Below are 21066 nucleotides of genomic sequence, written 5' to 3' on the forward strand. Positions count from 1 at the left end.
TTGTTCCTCTGTCCTTCAGTGATTCTGATCATTATCATCAATATTGGTATCATCAATAATGCTCAATCATCACACAATTAATCACTAAATTACCTAATTAACTCCAACACTGCTTCAGTGTTACTTTTAACACCCTTAGCCTGTTGCATGAAGCTAGATTGGAGTTGAACAATCTAGATAAATCCAACCTGGTTTAGATCAGGATCAACTGTTGCACAACGCTCGGTATAAACTTTCTCTGTCAGCTCAGGTTTAATCCAGAGTTTGCAAAGCACTTGCACCTAAAATTGTGATACGTACTGCAACCAGCCAATCAAACGGAACAAGGACAACGTCAATTTGATTCACTTCTCGCATGTGTCTTCCGAAAATTAAGAGATCATCATGAAAAATATGAAATTAAACACATTTACAAAGCAGAAATAAACACTGATGCTGTGAAAGTTTGAGATGGCAGCTAAAAGAAAATATTTGACTATATCAATGCATGTGAATCAAACAAATAGACCAAATAATTAATATAGTTTCACAAAGAGCTCAAAAGAATACATGTAAGCTTCATACATTATGCATGTATTATATGTATTTTAATTTAAAAGCGAAGTTTAATATTGTCAATTAATATAGGCCTAATTTTATGAATATGTCATGAATTATTCATAATTTTAATTTATTTAATATAAATATAATGAATAATTAACAGCAAAAGTTGAGCAATTTTGTCTCTAAAATGTTTTCATTATAAACTGATTTCATTTGGAGAGAGAGATACAAGGGGAGTGGCTTTATTGCATCAGATACGTGTCACTTTACTCACAGCTGATTGGTTGAGTTTGGGTTTGTGATCTCTAAACTCAGAATAAAACATGTTAAAGGTGATAGAGAGGATTTTTTCGTCGACTGAGAATCCAAAGACTGTTACTGAGTTTTAAATGAATTTGAAATGAGCGCATGCATAAGAACAACCCCCCTCCTTCACAGCTCATTTTAAAGGAATGCCTCCCAAAAGTCGTGCACGAGTATTGGAACACGAGTGTTTACCACCGGCATTCGCTGTGTCGTGTTAGTGGATTCATTATGTCGGACTCACCGCAGGTAACTCATAATCTGCAGTTGTTACTCCTGTCTCCTGACAAAAACATTGCATGCGGCGCCTGTGGAGTGTGGAAAGTTACTGGAGCGCGCAGCCGCGCTCGTCTCTCACAAGGAACGTCATGGCAGTGATTGACAAGCCAGAGGGCCAATCGCGTAAACGATTGGCTGATGTTTTTAAGGCCCTACCTCGTGCACAGATGATGTATATTAATATTATTCCTTTCAGTGCACCTAATAAATAGTCTTTTATCAGTTAGTAAAGACAGTTTCAAGTAATATTGCAAAAATGTATAAAACAAAACATCCTCTTTAGCACCTTTAATGTAGCGTAAGTTACCATAGCAATGAAACCCGCTAAAAACCAATCCACCTCCACAAGCCCGAAAAAACAGAATTTGCTCAAACTAATCTTGAACTTACCTGGGTAAAAAACTGAAACAGGCTTTGCGCAACAGGCCACCTGAGTGTGGACTCGTATAAACACTGAGCACTGTTAATTTAACACTGGGAAATATGTAGAATTATAACAAATCAGTTTGGACGATTATGTATCATCTGTAGAGCTCTCAAATCGAATATTTTCCACTGTTGGGATAAGTAGAAAAGATTCTTAAGGGTTTATGCCTTGTTGTGCTTTTTATGTATTGTTTATGTCTAAATGCTGCAACCAAATTGCCTTCAGAAAATGCGATAAATACAATACATAATGTATTGCATGAAATCAAACATCATTTATGCAGAAGAACATCATTTATTAACACATTTATGATCTTACACATCACTCACAAACACCTCATACAAATCCTCTTCCCACACATTAGAGATCATTGCTTGTTTTATCAACCCTATAGACCACGGTTAATATTATTTTATTGATATCTTCCACCATATTAATTTACACTTTTTAAATTATTATTTTTTTAATTGTACAGTATCAATGACTTTTATTTTGCATGCATTTACAGAATCCGAATTTATCAGCACTTGAAAGTTTTAGACTAATTTAAGTAACAATCCGAATTATTTTGACTGTTCCTTTAATTAGCGATGCAGAATAAATGACCAGGGCTGCGTTTCCCAAAAGCATCGTAAGCTTAAGTTGATCGTAGCTCCATTGAAACCAATGGAGCTACGATCATCTTAGGCTTACGATCCTTTTGGGAAACGCAGCCCAGGACACAATTTTACATGCTATTATTTTGTTACAGCAACGTCATAAAATAACCAATTTATACTAAAACAGCAATGGCTAAAGATGAATAAAACTGAATAAATTCAAGCTGGGTTACGTTCAAACACTTTTGGTTTCATTATCATTCAGAAAAGAAACTGAAACAAATAAATGCACTTACCAGCCATTAATACATACACTACGAGCAAAACAAAGACCCTCATTTTACAATAGTCACAGAACGCTGAATCTGTGGAAATGAAAGCGTTTGTCCATGTGAACGCACAAGTAAATTTGTGTTCTTCTGAAACTGAAATTGGTTTGTGTTGTGTCTATACCTGCTTGTTTCGCTGACGTATACCAAGATAAAACGCCCAGAAAGCAGGTTATGCAACATAGGTATTTTTTTTTAGAGTATGTGGGTAAACTTTCAGTTCCAAAAACTGATGTAACTTACAGAGTATGCAAGTAGTAGCAATTTATTCTCTAAACTTTACCTGCTCCAGAGCAAGTAATGTTCTAGTGATAAAGTTAAAGTTGAACATGCTTAATATTCTACTTAAATACAACTTAACTGAGTCAGTGAACAAAGATGCATTAAAAAGTTGAGTTAATTAACTCTGTGTTTTTAAAGATAGAATAAATTATTTCCAGTTTTATCTTAATATACATTTCCAAAGACTTGAATAGATACAGTGATGAAAAAAGATACAGTGATAAAACAGGTGCAAAATCTTCTAAAATTCATAGGTATAATTGACAGAAATGTTGAATTTAAACTCTTCCAAAACATGCTTAACTGGATAAATTTTATGATATCTCTTCTGATTTGTTTTTTTTTTAATTAATTTTATTATTGGAATTATCTTTTCTGTTTTCTTTGTTTATCCTCTGGTCGATTAATCAGAAGAAGCAGTCGCAGCAGCCACGCCCATCAGTGCAATGATGACCAATCGGAGCACAGAATCACGACAATGGGTGTGGCCTTCCGAAGGAACAACTGAACAATAAAACAGAAATATGATTTTCAAGAAGCTGACTTTATCTGTCATGAGCTAAAAAAAAATCTTTTTTTTTTTTTTTTGCTCCACAGAAAAAAAAAGTCAAAATTGTTTAGAAAGGCATGAATAAATGATGACAGAAGCTCATTTATCTTAAGTTACCAATCAACATTTTAATTTAGTGAATAAAGGAACTCAGCACTGTCGTACCTGCACATGTGTGACAGAGTTGAGTGATGTCCAGATGTTGAGTCTGGTTGCTGATGGGATTGTTCAGCACACAGCTGTAGGTGTTTTTATCCTGATATTCCACCTCCAGAGGTAGAGAGAGACTGATGCTGAGATCAGACACACTGATGCTGGACAATAAACTGTTTCCTTTGTACCAGGAGAGAGTCACATGACTCACATTCACAGCTGAACACACAAATGAACATGATGATGATGATGATGATGAACATTGTGAAGAGTCACTGCTGATGACAGGAACAGGCAGACGAGCTGAAATAAAGAGAAAAAAAATATGTAGGGAATAACTGACAACAAATGCTAAATGATTAAAAGGACTGGTTTTACTGTTAATTGCTCTCATTTCATCCGCTGCTTTGTATTTATTAGGTAGTGTATCTCAATAATTGTGACACTTCTTTAAATCTTAAAAACGTCTGAATTTTCTACTTACAAATATGCTAAAATGACTAAAACTGGATTTTTACATCTCCCAAAGTGGAGCATATGTACACTTAAATTACACATATTTCAGCTTAAAAACTTAAGTTCAGCTGCCTTACAACTTTAAATATAATCAAATTGGCTTCACAAGTGTTTTCAACATAACATTAAAATTAATTAAAATCTTTTTCAGATTTTCAAAGCTTCAAATTGCTTCACAAAATGATTGAATTTGTTTTGAAGCACTCCTGACCCCTACTGTTCAGAGTAAAAAACATTTTACAAACACATGCAAATGTTTTTTGAAAGTATACTCTATCAAATGCAATTAAATTCTAATACTAAGTGTCTGTATAACATGTTCTTTTATTATTTTTCAGGGCTTGTTTGGTTTGTTTTATGGGTGGCTGAGCTAAAAAGGCCAATAGCTTATTATCTACTATTATTCCTTTTAATTATACAAAGTCCTTATTAAAACGTTTGTATTTTTTTAAACGGATCAAATGTCAGGAAAAACTATACAATTGTTCAGTGGTTGGCCACTGGGGGCGATCTCAGTTGTCCATCGGTGAACCGTTGGTATTTCAAAACGTTTCGAAACAGTTATGATGTAACAAAGCCACATTTACTGAAATCACATGACTTTGGCAGTAATTAAAGGCATTCTGGTAAAATATGGATAAACCCAGTTGGGTTTGAAACAATCCAGTTTGGGTTGAAACAATCCAACATTTTTACAGTGTAAATCTGTGAATAAGAACTACCCAACATGTTCTCCAACCAGTACGCCTATATAGGTCGTTTGTCACTTCCCTGAAATACAACCCATAGGAGCGTTTACTAAAGTGGCGCCCTATCGACAACAGGACACTTTCATTTTAATTCATGAAATACGACCCATAGGAGCGTTTGCTATAGTTGCGCCCCTATTGACAACTGCGTCATGTTTTGGGTTTCGCGTAGCTCAACTGGTAGAGCATTGCAATAACAATATGCGATCATGTGATCATGCGAGTGTTGGTTCGACCCCAGAGAACGCATGTGCTCATAAAGTGTAAATGCCTAAATGCACTATAAATCACTAAGGTTAGGTTTAGGGGTGGGGTGGGTGTAGTCATTAATAAAAATTTGATTTGCTGAATGGAAATAGGAGAAATGGTGTAAAAAGTCCACACATTGCATTTAAATGAACATGCATTTTGATTGGTATTGACAGTCATACATCATTTCATGACAACAGACGTAACACGACACTGTCATTATTTTTACACCAGCTAGAGGGCGTATGACTTCAAAACGTAAATATAGGTCGTAATATGGTGCTTAAAAAATGATGGTTGAAATAAACACCAAAAACATACAAGGTGCCACACGTTTACTATTAATGGAAGCTGAAGACCGTTACAACTTTCTTCAGCCTTACATGATATCAACTGAAGATTAAAAAAAGACAATTAATCTCTCTCAATCTGATTAAACTACTCCACAAGCTTCACTTATTATTAACCATGTTGACTACAGAAGTTCTTATTTAAAATTAACAGAGGTTTTGATGTTAATGTTTGGTTGAAAATGGTTTGTTCATAATCACCATCATTGTGATCAGTGTTTGCTTTAGTTAGTCAGTTTGATTTGACATTTTAACATTATTTTTTTTCTCTGGCTGCTGTAATTGTGCCTATAGTGGGAACAGCAACTGTGTTCAGATAATGTTGCCTGCTTGATGATAATAGAGGGATAATCATACAAAATGATAACACATGAAAATAATAGACTCTGGATGACATTAGCGAATTAGATTTTTTTACACTGTTTATTCCAATCAAAATTCAATGTCTGTCAAATATTGGAGCTTGACGTCAAACAAACGTTGAGTTTAGACATCAACCCGATTATCATTTTCATCCAAAATTTAACATCTGGCATCTGTATTAGTTGGAGTCCTATGTTTTCCTGACGTCTCACTGATATACTGTGCCGCTGAGAAATTATTTGTTAGAGTGATAGAGGCTCATTGAGTGCTTTTGAACTGAAGGCCAAAGTAGTTATCCCACTGCTAAGAAGCTGATTTAGTAGACAGAACAAGCAAACCTGTAATTAGTGACTCACCATAGACACTAACAGTGAATTTATATTTGTCTCTCTTGCCCTTGATAGTCATTTCATAGAGTCCAGAGTCTGTGGTTCTGGTGTTTGTGATGGTCAGAGATCCATTCTGATTGTCCAGCTTCAGCCTGTTTCTGAATCTCCCATCAGGAACATCATCATACGTGGAGAAGATTCCAGCCTCTTTATTGATTTCAGCTATACGACTCTCTGGATGTTCGAATGTCCATGATATCAGATCATTCTCCTGTCGCTGAGTCTTTAGAGTGACAGTATCTCCCTCCGTCACTGATACTGACACCATTTTCACTGCATTTGAATTAACAAACACTGCAGAACAGAGGGCGTTTATCATCAGTAGCACATTTAAGTAAGATATGATTTGGCTTTGGCTTTATAATTCAGAAAACCTTGAGGGCGATTTAGTGAACTGGAGCCAGCAACTTATTGCTCATGCTCTTGCTTTGTCTTACATGTTTAAATAAGATTTAGGCTCTTCCCAGTTTGAAATTCTGAAGGGACAGAAACTTTATGTATATTGCAGATACTTTGTACCATCAGATGGAAACAGCTGAGTGGTGTCCAGAACAAGACTTCCAATTTAATCATTTAATATGCCAATCATATAATAGAAAACAAATGCACCGAACGTAGGATCAAACACAAACTATACAGATTTATAATTCTGGTAATTGAAACTATAGAAATGCTTTGAACTTACCAACCAGATGCCAAAAGGACAAAGAGCAAAAAACAAGTGAGCAAAACATTTTATTCAGCAGTTCAGAAAAAGGGAAATGTTTAAAAGTCCTGTAGAGTCTGCTGAAGTGAAACTGCTTCAGTCTGTGTCCATATGTGTCTGTTGGGGGTTGTGCTTCCGTTATATCCTTTTTGTTCTTCTTGCCTCATGCACTTCAGCATGTCATCACATTTGAAGCACGGAAATGACTCAACTGATCTGAAGACAACACACCATCTGAAGTTGCCCATTAGCCATTATAAGAATATTTCTAAACTGAAACTTTCCAAACTGTTTTTCAAAGAGAAATGATATAAGATTCCTGTTGCATGATTTCTAACTGTTATGTCTTTAGCCTTTTTAAGACTAATTTTTGCTTCCTCATTTTCAGTTTAAGCTGTTTGCAACTATCGTTAAGATGAACAAAGCAATGAACAATTTGAAGATGATGATGAAGAGCATTGTGAAGAGTTACTGCTGATGGCAGGAACAGGCAGAAATAGATCAACAGACATTGTGAGATTATATGTGGGCCAGTAATTCAATATTTATTCGTCTGTAGATTACAGCAAAATAAAGTATGGCAATAAACACAATTAAACCGGACAAAATATACGGAACAAAATCTTGCCGGAGCCGTAACGCGCCGCAGACACGTGCAGTGAGGGGGTGTCGCCGCGCAGTCGAGTACTTGCAGCTTTTGGTTTCTTTTGTCAGTGATGGGCATCGGCGTGTTAACAACTGCGGTCAAGTGGGCGTCTAGTCGTGTACTTACGGTATGGGTGCTGGACACGTTCAAAATGGATTTAAAGACGGCGTTTCCTTGTATTTACCCCTAAAAAGGGCAAAACCATAAAGAGACATCAGAAAGGTTATTTATTGCTATTTTCTATCTTATAAGGACACAAATAAGTTTTGATTAAAAAACATGACCTTTATTTTCTGTTTTAATGATTGTATATAAGCTACACATGAATTATTACGCATAATTTATTGTTAATATGTTAATATTAATGTTAATTATGATAAATAATGTAGGCCTATTTTTAATGTAATTTTAATTTTCTTAAATAAATTAGGCTACTATACATTATTTATTAATATAAAATAATGTTAATATATAACATTAAAAACAACATTATTTTTAAACATTTTTTATTAATGTTAATGTTAATTATCATACCTCATTATTGTTATATTATTTTTCCAATTTATATTTTTGGTTTTATATATATATATATATATATATATATATATATATATATATATATATATATATATATATATATATATATATATAATAAAATAAATGGTGTCTAAAAATTCACATTAATATTAACATTATTTAATATTAATAAATAGTGTATAGCAGTGTTTCTCAACTCCAGTCCTCGGGACCCACTGCTCTGCACATTTTGTATGTATCCCTTATTTAACACACCTGATTTAGATCATCAGCTCGTTAGGAGAGACTGCATGAACTGAACTGAGTGTGTCAGATAAGAGAGACATACAAAATGTGCAGAGCAGTGGGTCCCGAGGACTGGAGTTGAGAACCACTGGTGTATAGTAATTTATGTATAGCCTAATGTATATATAAAAACATTAAAATCAAACATATAAATTTAAGAAAATTAAAATGTATACATTATTTATCATCATTAATATTAACATTTGAAGACTTCAGATGCAAAAGCCTCTAAGTGCCGTTTGAAATTTTCAGACGGCACTTAGAGGATCTGAAGTCTTCATTTATTAACAATAAATTATGTATAATTAATTAATGTATAGCTTATATACAATCATTAAGGCGAGACACCCCAGGTGAATAGGGTAAAAAAATTAACTAATAGATATCACCATACTTCCCCAGCTGATTGATTGCATTAAAAATTGCAAACATTTTTTGTTACAAGTTTTCTAAAACCTTATGTTTAAATATGCAAATGATGCATTATCTGATTAAATATGCACTAATTTGCAAACATTTCTAGAACAAAAATCTGAATATTGGATGACGTCTGGTTCAAAATTCTCATTTAAGTTTTTGGACATTAAATTTAAAGGTTTTTACAGAGGGAATTTTGGCTATCTCTTTTTATCACTCCATAAATCAGAAAATACTATCAACAGCCAGAAAAAAAATAATTTTCACCATTTTTTTTAGGAATAAAATGTTGCATAAAATCAGGCTAATTATATATCAACAAATCCCTCAGTAAAAACCTTCAGAATATAGATATTAATAAAACTGTAAAGTTTGGTGTATGTAAGTTCTGCTGAAGTGGAGATTTCTGACTCAGAACAGGAGAAAAAACTCATTTTGAGAAAACAGCCTTTAAAGATATTTACTGTAATTGAAATCTACAGACGCAAAAAGATAAAGTGCTATAAAATAAACACTTAAAAGTTTGGATATTTTCTTTCCACCAGTCTGAGAAAAAAAAAAAAAAAACACTTTATGAAAAGCCAAAAAGCACAAAATCTCAAAATTGACAGGTGCCTGAAAAAACAGTGTTTTTGCCTGTAGTGTCTCCCCTTAAAAAAGAAAATAAAGGTCATGTTTTTTAATAAAAACTTATTTGTGTCCTAATAAGATAGAAAATAGCCATAAATAACCTTTCTGATGTCTCTTTATGGTTTTGCCCTTTTTAGGGGTAAATACAAGGAAACGCCGTCTTTAAATCCATTTTGACCGTTACCAGCACCCATACCGTAAGTACACGACTAGACGCACAAAAAAAGAAAAAGAAAAAAAAAAAAGAAAAAAGTGCAGCTGGCTTGACCGTGTAGGTCGCGCGCCACTCTTGACCGTAGTTAGTAACTGAGGAACACTTTTTGAAAGAACAGCGAACACTGGATATTCACAGTATGTCCATCCATCAGAATGAAGTTCTTTATTTTGTACATAGCGAGTGTTTTACTCGTGCAGGGTCCCAGCTAGCATGTATAATCGGCCCGAGCTCGGCTGTCCTGCGGCACCTGCGGCTAAGACTCGGCATCGGCGTGTGTTAAACGGACCGATTGTGCCCCGCAGCTCACTCTGGCACATGCATTTTTGTTACGGCTGTAAGCACTGGGCCGATTCATGTTCACCGTGACTGGTAACCCAGCTCTGGCTGTATGATCTGGACCACTTCTGGAAATGACTGGCTTATGTTAAATCAAGGATGATTTTAATGGAGGCCATTCAATAGGTGACTTTCTTTAACACAAATGTAGATTTTTAACTCCAACCGTTTTAGTCTGTCCGTAACAAAATCTCAGACAGTAAAAAACAAAACATGCATAGACAATTCCAAATTAAACCCTGCTGCTTGTTGATGTCCTAAGACACGAAACGATCGGTTTATGCGAGAAACAGGACTGTATTTATATTATTTATACCTCTAATACAGCGCTTCTTCTTTTGAGTTTTAATGGCGGGTTGCGAAGCAACTTCATAGTTGCATACTGCCATCTACTGTATCGGGTGCACGGCTTGAGGGCTATACTCGGCTCAGACCCTTTTGCCAGTATGAAGCCGATTTCAACGGTTACTGCAGAAAGCGTCAGCACGTACGCTCAGCTCATCACTGGAGGGTGCACAACGGGTGAGATAAAACTCAACGCCTGATTAAATCATCCCTTTTCGACGCTATACGTTGAACTTGAGGTAAGTCTTGTGTTCAGTTTCCTTAAAAATCATCAACATTCACGCTGAGCATAGTTTCAATCGAGTTCCCATCACATCCTATGTTAACTCTACATATTTCGAACTGTTGCTGATTACATGTTGTTTATTATTGATCCGTTTAAACTTTGTTCATGTTTCTTTGACATGTTCATGTACTTTTTTCCAGATGAAACACAAATAAAGAATTCATAATTCATTTAAGACTTATTAATTAGGACAACATCAAATTATTTGTCATGTCTGAGTAAAGTAGTGCAAATTTTGGGTAATATGAAAGTGGCTCCAACTTTTATGGCGCGAACAAAGCTAGCATTGACTATAATTTTCATTGCAGCTTGGCAAAGCATTAGCCAGACGCAATTTTTATTGAATGCAATTTACGTTAATAATATTTACAAGTGTTCTGTGGAAGAAAATTAAGTGGAACAAAATGTTAGCTGGTAGTTTTGTGACAAATCGTAGTTGATCCGACCCATGGTTCGGCTCGCATGTGATTCGCGGATTAATACGCAAATTTAAATGGAGAAAGTTCATAATTTGCACGTGTTTCAAAGGCTTGCAAATGTTAACATTCAAGTGATTTTAAACAATTTAATCGCAAAAAGGCGCTAAAATGAGCAGCTTTCTGTACACACATAAGCATATGCCATTGAATGTGTCCGGTCCAGCTCCACTCAGATGTGTAAACTTTAGAGAAGGTTGCGCTTATGTGTCTCATACTGTAGTCCATTAACATACATTTTGTAATTCGCTCTCCGTCTGTGTGTGCTCGCGCGCGTTTAAGTGCACTCAAAAGTGCACACACGCAGAGACGTCTTTCAAAAAAGCAAGCGAAAAAAAATATTTTTGTTCTCGACAGGGCACATACAAACAAAACGATCTCCACTGTATTATTTTTCTAATAAAAACATTTATGTCTTAAGTGTAAGTATAGAGTCAGAAACCAATCTGTGGTTATTTGGTCTTAAAGAGACAGTAAGATTAATCAACCTACTAAAGTATGTGTCCTTAATGTTAATCAAACAACCTAAGACAATGAGAGAAAACTTTTTGTAGCTCTAAAAAATAATAATTATATTTAATTCATACAATAAGATTTTGAGAGAGAATGAAAGAGTTTTTCTTAGTCGCATAGTTAGCCTATGTGATTCATTGCTGATCATAATTTGTGCCCCACTTAATGTTTTGTTTTAAAAAGTTATTGTATGTTAATATGATGATCTATAGCTGACAATCTATGTTTCTTCTTTTTTATAGAATGTATCATATCGTGGAGTTTGTCAATTCAAAGGAGGTTGAAGTTGTCCACTCTAATTAGCTGGAAGGAGGCGAAAGTTTCTGGCCCCCTTTTGTATCTCTTGCAAAGCTCCGTAGGGCAACTAAAGATGGGGTGATGCCAGGTGCTGACTGGACTCGATTCAGAGTCCGTGTGATGTATTCACATGGTATAGTAGTGCTTTATTCTCAAATTACACAATTTCACACTTATTGAATTGAAACCTTACTGCACATGTAATATAATAAGGAGCCATTCCATTTAGACCTTATCAATTTATTGTTGACAGACGTGTATGAGATTGCCTGTGCAAAGCTGCTAGAGGCAACAATTACCTCTGATCTAATTACTGAAGATGAGGACAACAGGCCAGAGTACATGAAGAAAAAGAATAGGTAGGAGTGGCCCATAATTTCCTTCAAAACATTTGAATGACCATACACCTGGGCAAACAATTAGGTCGCAAGCTAGAGGGCCTTACAATGCACCCCAACCTCCTGTCAAAAAAAAAAAAAAAAAAAATGTATTGAATATAATTTTTTATTCACTGTAATGCAAACTGAAATGCCAATGTAATAAATTTTAGAGGCTGTAAAAGAATTGTAAGCAGCAGTGAAGAGGAGGAAGAGGAGCAGGGAAGGACCGCTGCACTTCGTGCCCCAACCAAAAAGAAAACTTACACTCAACTTGCACCAGCCCCCTGCATCCCATCTCTTGGTGGTAGGCCTGTTGCAGTTGGTACAATGGTTTCCATCAATCTTTTATATTAAGCATATGGGTGAAAGTAATATAATGGCCAATTGCACCTTTGTGACAGCTCTAGGTGAATGGAGTCAGCCAGCTGGTCAAGGTTTTTGGTCCCCAGGCCATATTTCAGAGACCACAGTGGATCCCCCTTCTGATGCAAACAACTCGGCAGCAAGTCCGCGGGCTTCTCCCCTTTCAGTGAACATCACAGCGCTTAGTCCACCACAGTGGTCTCCAGTCTCCACTACCAACAGCCTGAGTGCTACACCTACGGACACCCCAACCCATGCAGCAGCTGGCAGAAGTCAGTCATCAGACCAAACTGGATTTCAAGTAAGAAGGGCAAGAAAGCTATTCTATAGCCCATGGAGAGAAAAAAACACTTTGGTATACAGTACAGTCCAAAAGTTTGGAACCACTAAGATTTTTAATGTTTTTAAAAGAAGTTTCGTCTGCTCACCAAGGCTACATTTATTTAATTAAAAATACAGTAAAAAACAGTAATATTGTGAAATATTACTATTTAAAATAACTGTGTACTATTTAAATATATTTGACAAAGTAATTTATTCCTGTGATCAAAACTGAATTTTCAGCATCATTACTCCAGTCTTCAGTGTCACATGATCCTTCAGAAATCATTCTAATATGCTGATCTGCTGTTCAATAAACATTTATGATTATTTTCAATGTTGAAAACAGTTGTGTACTTTTTTTTTCAGGATTCCTTGATGAATAGAAAGTTCAAAAGAACAGCATTTATCTGAAATACAAAGCTTCTGTAACATTATACACTACCGTTCAAAAGTTTGGGGTCAGTAAGAATTTTTATTTTTTTGAATAGAAATTAAAGAAATGAATATTTTTATTCAGCAAGGATGCATTAAATCAATCAAAAGTGGCAGTAAAGACATTTATAATGTTACAAAAGATTAGATTTCAGATAAACACTGTTCTTTTGAACCTTCTATTCATCAAATAATCCTGAAAAAAATATTGTACACAAATATTTTGTACAATTGTACACATTAAATGTTTCTTGAGCAGCAGATCAGCATATTAGAATGATTTCTGAAGGATCATGTGACACTGAAGACTGGAGTAATGATGCTGAAAATTCAGCTTTGATCACAGGAATAAATTACTTTGTCAAATATATTTAAATAGTACACAGTTATTTTAAATTGTAATAATATTTCACAATGTTACTGTTTTTTTACTGTATTTTTAATTAAATAAATGTACCCTTGGTGAGCAGACGAAACTTCTTTTAAAAACATTAAAAATCTTAGTGGTTCCAAACTTTTGGACTGTACTGTATGTGTGATGAGATAAAAAAAACATCTTTTTCTTTTCTTTTAGCACACACCACCCATACATGGCACACAAAACTGGTCTTGTGAGGAGGCTATGCCCACAGGTAGAAATTCTGTAGGTCCGCGGGCTTCTCCCCTTTCAGTGAACATCACAGCGCTTAGTCCACCATCGTGGTCTCCAGTCTCCACTACCAACAGCCTGAGTGCTACACCTACTGACACCCCAACCCATGCAGCAGCTGGCAGAAGTCAGTCATCAGGCCAAACTGGATTTCAAGTAAGAAGGGCAAGAAAGCTATTCTATATCTCATGGAGAAGAAAGAAATCACTTTGGTATATGTGTGATGAGATTAAAACATCTTTTTCTTTTCTTTTAGCTCACACCACAAGTATATGACACACAACACAGGTCTTCTCGGGAGGCTGTGCCTGCAGGTAGGAATTCTACAAAGTGATCTCTCTCGGTTTACTCTGACATATCTAGGTACAATGTTTTGCTAGTAATCTGCTATGCCTGCATTTTCTTGTGTCTTACAGCAATTGCTAAGGAGATCCTCATCCAGCTCGATTCTATTAGGGAGCAGCAGTTGCTCATCCTGGTGCAGCTCCAAAAAATCTCCAGCAGTCAAGCAGTTCCAGACTTCACGCCAGACCCAACACATTTTGGGCTCCCACTTTCAACTATTGAGGAGCTACAATGTTTGGAGGAGACATTAAAGAATCCAGAGGAGAAGAAGAATTTGGTGAGTTAAATTATGGTTTAATTAGATCATTCCTAAAAGTCAGTCCCCACTCTCACTCATGCTATATTCCTTAAGTAACTAATAAGGTACATGTCTTTTTTGTTTCAGACTGTTCTTCTTGGAATGGTCGGAGGCATGACTCTTAAAGACACCGTGGGGCGGGTCCTGAAAAGAACAATGAACTCTTCGCTGGCGAGACTCATTAATTGGAGTGGGGCCAACCGAAAGCCTGCATTCAAAGGGCTCACTTTGAAAAGTGTGGTTCTTGGTGAGTGTCAGTGCTGGAAACTGCACTGTAGTGACATCCCAGGGCTCTACAGTGCGACTGACCCGACGATGGGCGGTTGCATAAACCTTTAAGACTAGTCTTAAAAGTTAGTCATGAATTTTTTTCTTCAAGACTGATCATAATTGTTTTAAGTATGTTACATAGAAAGGTAGATTGGTCTAATTTAAATCCAAATAATAAGACTGATTAGCCCTAACTAATTGCTATTTAGTCAGACTCATTCTTAAGACGCAGTCTTAACGTCACGGCTGTTTATGCAACCGGCCAATGGGTTCTATGGGTGCACCCTCAGTTGACACTAATAACAGCGTATTTGCCATTTTAGTTTGAATATTTCTATACTCAAACTCTATTTAAAACATTAACATCATAACATTATCATGAATTGAAATGCATTAATGCCACTTCTGAGCCTCATTAAACAGTCTGTAAACATAACTAAATGCCACTATATGCCACCTCTGCAGTACAAAGATGAATTATTACAGTATTTATTTATTAATAAGAGATGCCTCTTATTATTCTAACTCAATTTATGAATTTGACATTTAATAAGGTTAATTTTATAGTCAAATATCTCCTTATAATGGGAAGGTTATTCTAGCCTTTTTAGAAGGTGCTCCTAAACTAAAAAGAAATGTATCCCTGCATCCAAAATAAGTTTTGGTGGTTTTATGAGTAAAATCACATGGTCATGCTGACCTCTTCTATCTTTGTGTTTTTCTCAGATGCAGTCCGCTGGAATGCCCTGACCAAAGATAATACAGAAAAGGAGATAGAGCTCCTCATCACCAGGTGGCTGCAGCTAGCATCTGATAGGGATGGTGGCCGAAGCCAGAGGGCGAATAGACAGACAATGAATTAAACTGTTTTAAAGTTTAAAATGTTGATATTGGAAAATTCGTATTTGAACTGATTGCTTTTTTTTTGTGCGTGTGTGTGTGAGAGAGAATGAGAGAGAGAGAGAGAGAGATAGAGATAGTGTGTTCAAGTAAATAAAAAATGCATTAAACATGAAATCCTTGTGCTTCCTTGTGTGTTTTATTTTCAGTTATGTTGCATAACGGTTGCTTAGCAATTTTAGTATTAACCAATCAATAAAATCAAAGTTTAAACAAGCCCAAATAAGGAACTGGATTGGAGGGGAGCTTACGTGCTCTCACTCGGGGTTCCGCAATCGGGCCGCGTTAAAACCGAGTGCTCGGCCGTGTGCTCGGGGCGCGTTAAAACCGAGCGCTCGCAGAGCAATCGGACCTAGATTCATGCCGAGGATCGGCCGAGTGTTCCAGCCCAGCCTTAAGCCTGGGCAGTTATTCATTTATTATTTCTTAATTATTCCCATTTTAAATGACTGCATCGTTATAGTTTTAGACATGTTTCTAAAGTTGAAACTATAGCAGTAAAAATGGCGTCGTGAAAGTAAAGAAACATTATTATAACTCTCCATTAGCCAAATATTAAGATATTGGAGACATATAGCAAAAAATATTTGATCGCTGTTTTTATCACTGCTTAAAATTCGCAAACATTAATTTATTGCACATTTATTGGAAAGTCTGAATTTATCAGAAGTCCGAATGTGCGAATATAAAACAAACTTTACCCAGGGGCGCAACTGCACATTTGCTGAGGGGTATGCAAGATCATGGTTGCCCCCCCAGCCCCCCCCCCCCCCCCCCAAAACAAACAAACAAACAAAACAAAACAAAAACAGATATATAGTCGTATATATTAATTATATTACTTATTAATATTAATTATTTAATATTACCAGGCATTAGCATACACACACAAACACACACACAAAATCTGTAGTACAGTGGCAAGACAACATATGTGAACCTTTGTGAACGTTTTTAAACTGCTAACAGTGATTTGTAAATTCATTGCCTAAATTATTACATTATTAGCTAACTGTATTCTGTATTCTCTAAATTGTAATGTAAAGCTGCTTTGAAACGATATGTATTGTGAATATACATATACAAATAAATGTGAATTAAATTGAATTGAACTGAATTTTTGACTTGGTTGGTTTTCTGCATTAATTTGTCATAAAATTGTCATTTGATCTTCATCAAAGTCACAAGTATAAACGAAACACAATGTGACACACTACAACACAAACAATAATTTTCTTTAATGCCTTTATTGAACAGAACCCATTAAGCATTCACAGGAAAAAGTATGTGAACATTGCTTTTTTTTCTTTCTATTTTTTACCAGGATGACCCACATCTGTTTTTTTTGTTTTGTTTTTTTGGGGTTTTTTTTTGAGTCCTTGTTTGTCTTGAGCAGTTATGCCCACTCTAAACTTTTCACTTAATTTTTTTTTAAAACACTGTGACATGATTATATTTTTGTAAGTTATTATGTTAACTACATTGTGTTTGTCTACTTGACTTTGAGCAGTTGATGATATGATCAATTATTGCAAAGGATTTTCTCAAATTTTTCAATTTTCTTGCCACTCTATACTCTATCCCCTAACCCTCACAGAAAACTTCCTGCATTTTACTGTCGATTTAAAATTTAAATTTTTAATGCACTTGCCCCACATCAAACCTAGTGTTTGTCATCTGACATTACATTCCGTTGCCTGAAGAGGAATATAATGCAATTCACTACGCGATAGAGCTTAATGCAGTTAGAATGTCCATAAAACTTAAGATAGTGAGTGCTGTTTTTTTCCCAAATATAACGAGTCGAGTGCAAAATGCAATACTGATTTTATACAACAGTTCAGTAAGTTTATATTGTGTTATTTTAGACAAAATATTGTCTGTTTTGTTCAATTTTGCCAATGAAACTATAAAGACAAAGCAGAACTGTTCGTCAATACACAGCAGTGGTTCATTTCTGAATCTGCGTTTTGAACGTAACAAAAGTGATTCAGCGGACCATTCATAAAAGACTTGAAGCGGCGCTACACGACTGCATGACATCAAAGACTTACAGTGATAATGATAGGTTACACTTACAAATTTCTTGTTATCCTCTTGGACATCGATGTCCTCATTTTAAGACACTTTTTCATTTTTTTTCTTACGTTTTCTGTTCTGCGCCCCAGACCGCTTCCCTCCTTTGTCCATTTTGGGCATGTGACTGTCCGTAACAGAGCAACGGCTCTTGTTGTCGAATTGGTGAGCAGTTGATATAATTTAATATAAATATATATATATATTTACTGATTTAAAATGCTAAACAAACATTATTTTTCAACAAACATCATTTTTAAATTTATTTTAAACGTTTTATTCAAAAAGATTTTCAAAGAAGTTTTGGCACAATGGCGCCCCCCTCCGTGCGGCGCCCCTATGCACTGCATATACTGCATACCCCATTTTTGCGCCACTGACTTTACCCAAGTGTAAATATCGTATATTTTATAGCTTCAGTTGTTTGATTTCTGAGCTTTTGACTTACTTCGGTAAAGTTGGTTTTATATTCGCACATTCGGACTTCTGATAAATTCAGACTTTCCAATAAATGTGCAATAAATTAATGTTTGCGAATTTTAAGCAGCGACATGATATTGACAACCAACGATTGTCAACTTACAACATTTTTCACAGTCGATCAAAATAGGCAAGTATTGTTTTAATGACATATTTACTTGTGAATGTCCAATGTAGTGTGATTAACAAGGCTATTGAATACGGATGTCTGAATGTGCGAATATAAAACCAACTTTACCCAAGTTTTTGACTTGACCTGTGATTTTAACTGTTTATCTCCAGGTGTGTCTGGTGTTGATACAGTGTCAGTAAAGGAGGGAGATATAGTTACTTTATACGCTGATGTTAAACCAAACCAACAAGAAAAGATTCAATGGTATTTTAAGGACATTTGTGTAGCTGAAATCACTGGAGATCAGAGTAAGATCTGTACAGATGTTCAGTGTGATGAGAGATTCAGAGACAGACTGAAGCTGGATCATCAGACTGGATCTCTGACCATCACAAACATCACAAACACAGACTCTGGAGAATATAAACTGAAGATCTTCAACAGCAGCAAGATCAGTGAAAAGACCTTTAGTGTTTCTGTCCATGGTGAGTCATTTCATGAATGTTTAAAAGCATGGTATTTATCATTATCATCATAATTAATGTTTATTATATCTGTGACCATCACAGTTATTTTTTCTCTACTTGTATTCCAAGTAAATATGTCTTTCCTTAAAAAAATGTTAAAGTGGAATTTGCTTAAATATCACACTTTGGTTCTGAAAGATTTTATGTTCAATGTAAGGTATGAGGCCCCTGGACCTAATGGAGAGACAGGGAATGGTCTCTGCCTTTTGTATTGCAAGTAAGGAAGGGGTCCTCTTGGATCCCCAGGAAGGCATAGGGATCTAGCCTTCCTGGGGATATGACAATATTAGACTTGTTTTTCTATATGTATCACATTCCTATACCATGAGCTATATAATGTATTCTCTCTCTCTCATTGGTTAAATCCATACTACACCCCTTGTACTATATAATCTCTGACCCAGCTAAATAAAAATGAGACTTTATATTCTCTTATATTTATTTATTCGCTGAGATTGTTCATTCAATTGCCAATTAAGAGGACTAGGATGAGGCAACTTCGGTAAAGTTGGTTTTATATTCGCACATTCAGACTTCTGATAAATTCAGACTTTCCAATAAATGTGCAATAAATTAATGTTTGCGAATTTTAAGCAGCGACATGATAGTGACAACCAACAATTGTCAACTTACAACATTTTTCACAGTCGATCAAAATAGGCAAGTATTGTTTTAATGGCATATTTACTTGTGAATGTCCACTGAATGTCCAATGTAGTGTGATTAACAAGACTATTGAATACGGATGTCCGAATGTGCGAATATAAAACCAACTTTACCCAAGTGATGAGGCAAACCTTGGGATTAATAATCTTAACAGCTTTATACGCAGACCAGAATGATAGTTTTAACAGTTTATGGTTCATAAGAATGGCAGTGGTATTCTGGAGATTAACAATTTCTCATCAGATCATTTCTCATAATATGTTTAGATGCAGATTTTTTTTTTATTATTTCATGTGGATTTGATGAGTGTAAGCATGATAAAAATGTTTAAAAGCAACAAATGTGGACAAATGTTTTTGACTTGTTTGATGTATTTGTCTTTTAATATGATCTCAAAAATATATTTTTGCTCATTTAAAAAAAAATGCTTAGCAATGTGCATGTTTTCACATTTAATTGTGTATTGTGCTATGAATATTATGAATGTACATTTTTAGTGTCAATAATCAACTATTAAGTCGTTAAATTTAAAATATCTGTGGCTATATACACTGATCAGGCATAATATTATGAGCAGTGGCAGGTTAGTGGATAGGATATATTAGGCAGCAAGTGAACATTTTGTCCTCAAAGTTGATGTGTTAGAAGCAGGAAAAATGGGCAAGCGTAAGGATTTGAGTGAGTTTGACAAGAGCCAAATTGTGATGGCTAGACCAGTGGTGCCAGTGGTGGCCTCCAAATTCCCCAGATCTCAATCCAATGGAGCATCTGTGGGATGTGCTGAACAAACAAGTCTGATCCATGGAGGCTCCACCTCACAACTTACAGGACTTAAAGGATCTGCTACCACAGCACACCTTCAGGGGTCTAGAGGAGTCGGGGTCAGAGCAGTTTTGGCAGCAATATTAGGAAGGTGGCCATGATGTTATGCCTGATCGGTGTATAATGATAGAGACCAAATTGATTGTCTTGATTTTCAGGAAATTAATATTTTCATGTCCAGTTATTTCTTGTTGTAGAGTTTTTTTTCCCCCCAAAAGATCCTTCAGTGGCTGTTTGTTTGTTTTTCAGGTGTTCCTGCACTAGAAGTGAAAACAAAGTCAGTGAAGGAGGGAGAATCTATCTCTTTAGATCCTGATGTGATAAAACACCCAAATGATTTGATCAAATGGCATTTTAATGACATTTACTTTACTAAAATAACTGGCGGTCCTAGTAATATCTGTACAGAGGAACTGTTTGAAAAAAAGAACTCAGGATTCAGAGACAGACTGAAGCTGGATCATCAGACTGGATCTCTGAACATCACAAACACCAAAACCACAGACTCTGGAGAATATCATGTAGAGATCAGCAGCAGCAGCAGCAGCTTCTGTATCGGCAGCATTAGGAGCTTCAGTCTTACTGTCATTGGTGAGTGATAAAAGACATTAAATCGCTGAGGTTTGGAAATATATACAGTATGTTAACAT

The 21066-nt window shown here is 35.6% G+C and overlaps 3 protein-coding genes across 3 annotated transcripts in view; 2 read left to right on the forward strand and 1 right to left on the reverse strand.

Annotated features, from left to right (window-relative positions):
• LOC137028197 (carcinoembryonic antigen-related cell adhesion molecule 3-like) overlaps positions 1-21066 on the forward strand; it is a 91975-nt gene that overhangs the window by 38309 nt on the left and 32600 nt on the right. The window contains exons 6-7 of the mRNA XM_067396968.1: positions 18572-18886; positions 20666-21007. Of these exons, the coding sequence (XP_067253069.1) occupies positions 18572-18886; positions 20666-21007 (657 nt within the window). The remainder of the gene's footprint in view (positions 1-18571; positions 18887-20665; positions 21008-21066) is intronic.
• LOC137027994 (CD48 antigen-like) lies at positions 1260-6901 on the reverse strand. The gene is made up of 4 exons (XM_067396667.1): positions 6767-6901; positions 6049-6375; positions 3478-3768; positions 1260-3266 (listed from the first exon to the last, which is right to left on the reverse strand). Exons 1-4 carry the CDS (start codon positions 6813-6815, stop codon positions 3166-3168), a joined length of 768 nt encoding a protein of 255 aa, XP_067252768.1. The 5' UTR covers positions 6816-6901; the 3' UTR covers positions 1260-3165.
• On the forward strand, positions 11788-15696 carry LOC137029335 (uncharacterized). Its single transcript, XM_067398919.1, has 9 exons — positions 11788-11905; positions 12026-12131; positions 12323-12474; positions 12554-12816; positions 13846-14076; positions 14177-14234; positions 14337-14542; positions 14651-14810; positions 15560-15696. Exons 1-9 carry the CDS (start codon positions 11854-11856, stop codon positions 15694-15696), a joined length of 1365 nt encoding a protein of 454 aa, XP_067255020.1. The 5' UTR covers positions 11788-11853.

Source organism: Chanodichthys erythropterus, chromosome 10, assembly GCF_024489055.1.
Source record: "Chanodichthys erythropterus isolate Z2021 chromosome 10, ASM2448905v1, whole genome shotgun sequence".
Classification (NCBI taxonomy): domain Eukaryota; kingdom Metazoa; phylum Chordata; class Actinopteri; order Cypriniformes; family Xenocyprididae; genus Chanodichthys; species Chanodichthys erythropterus.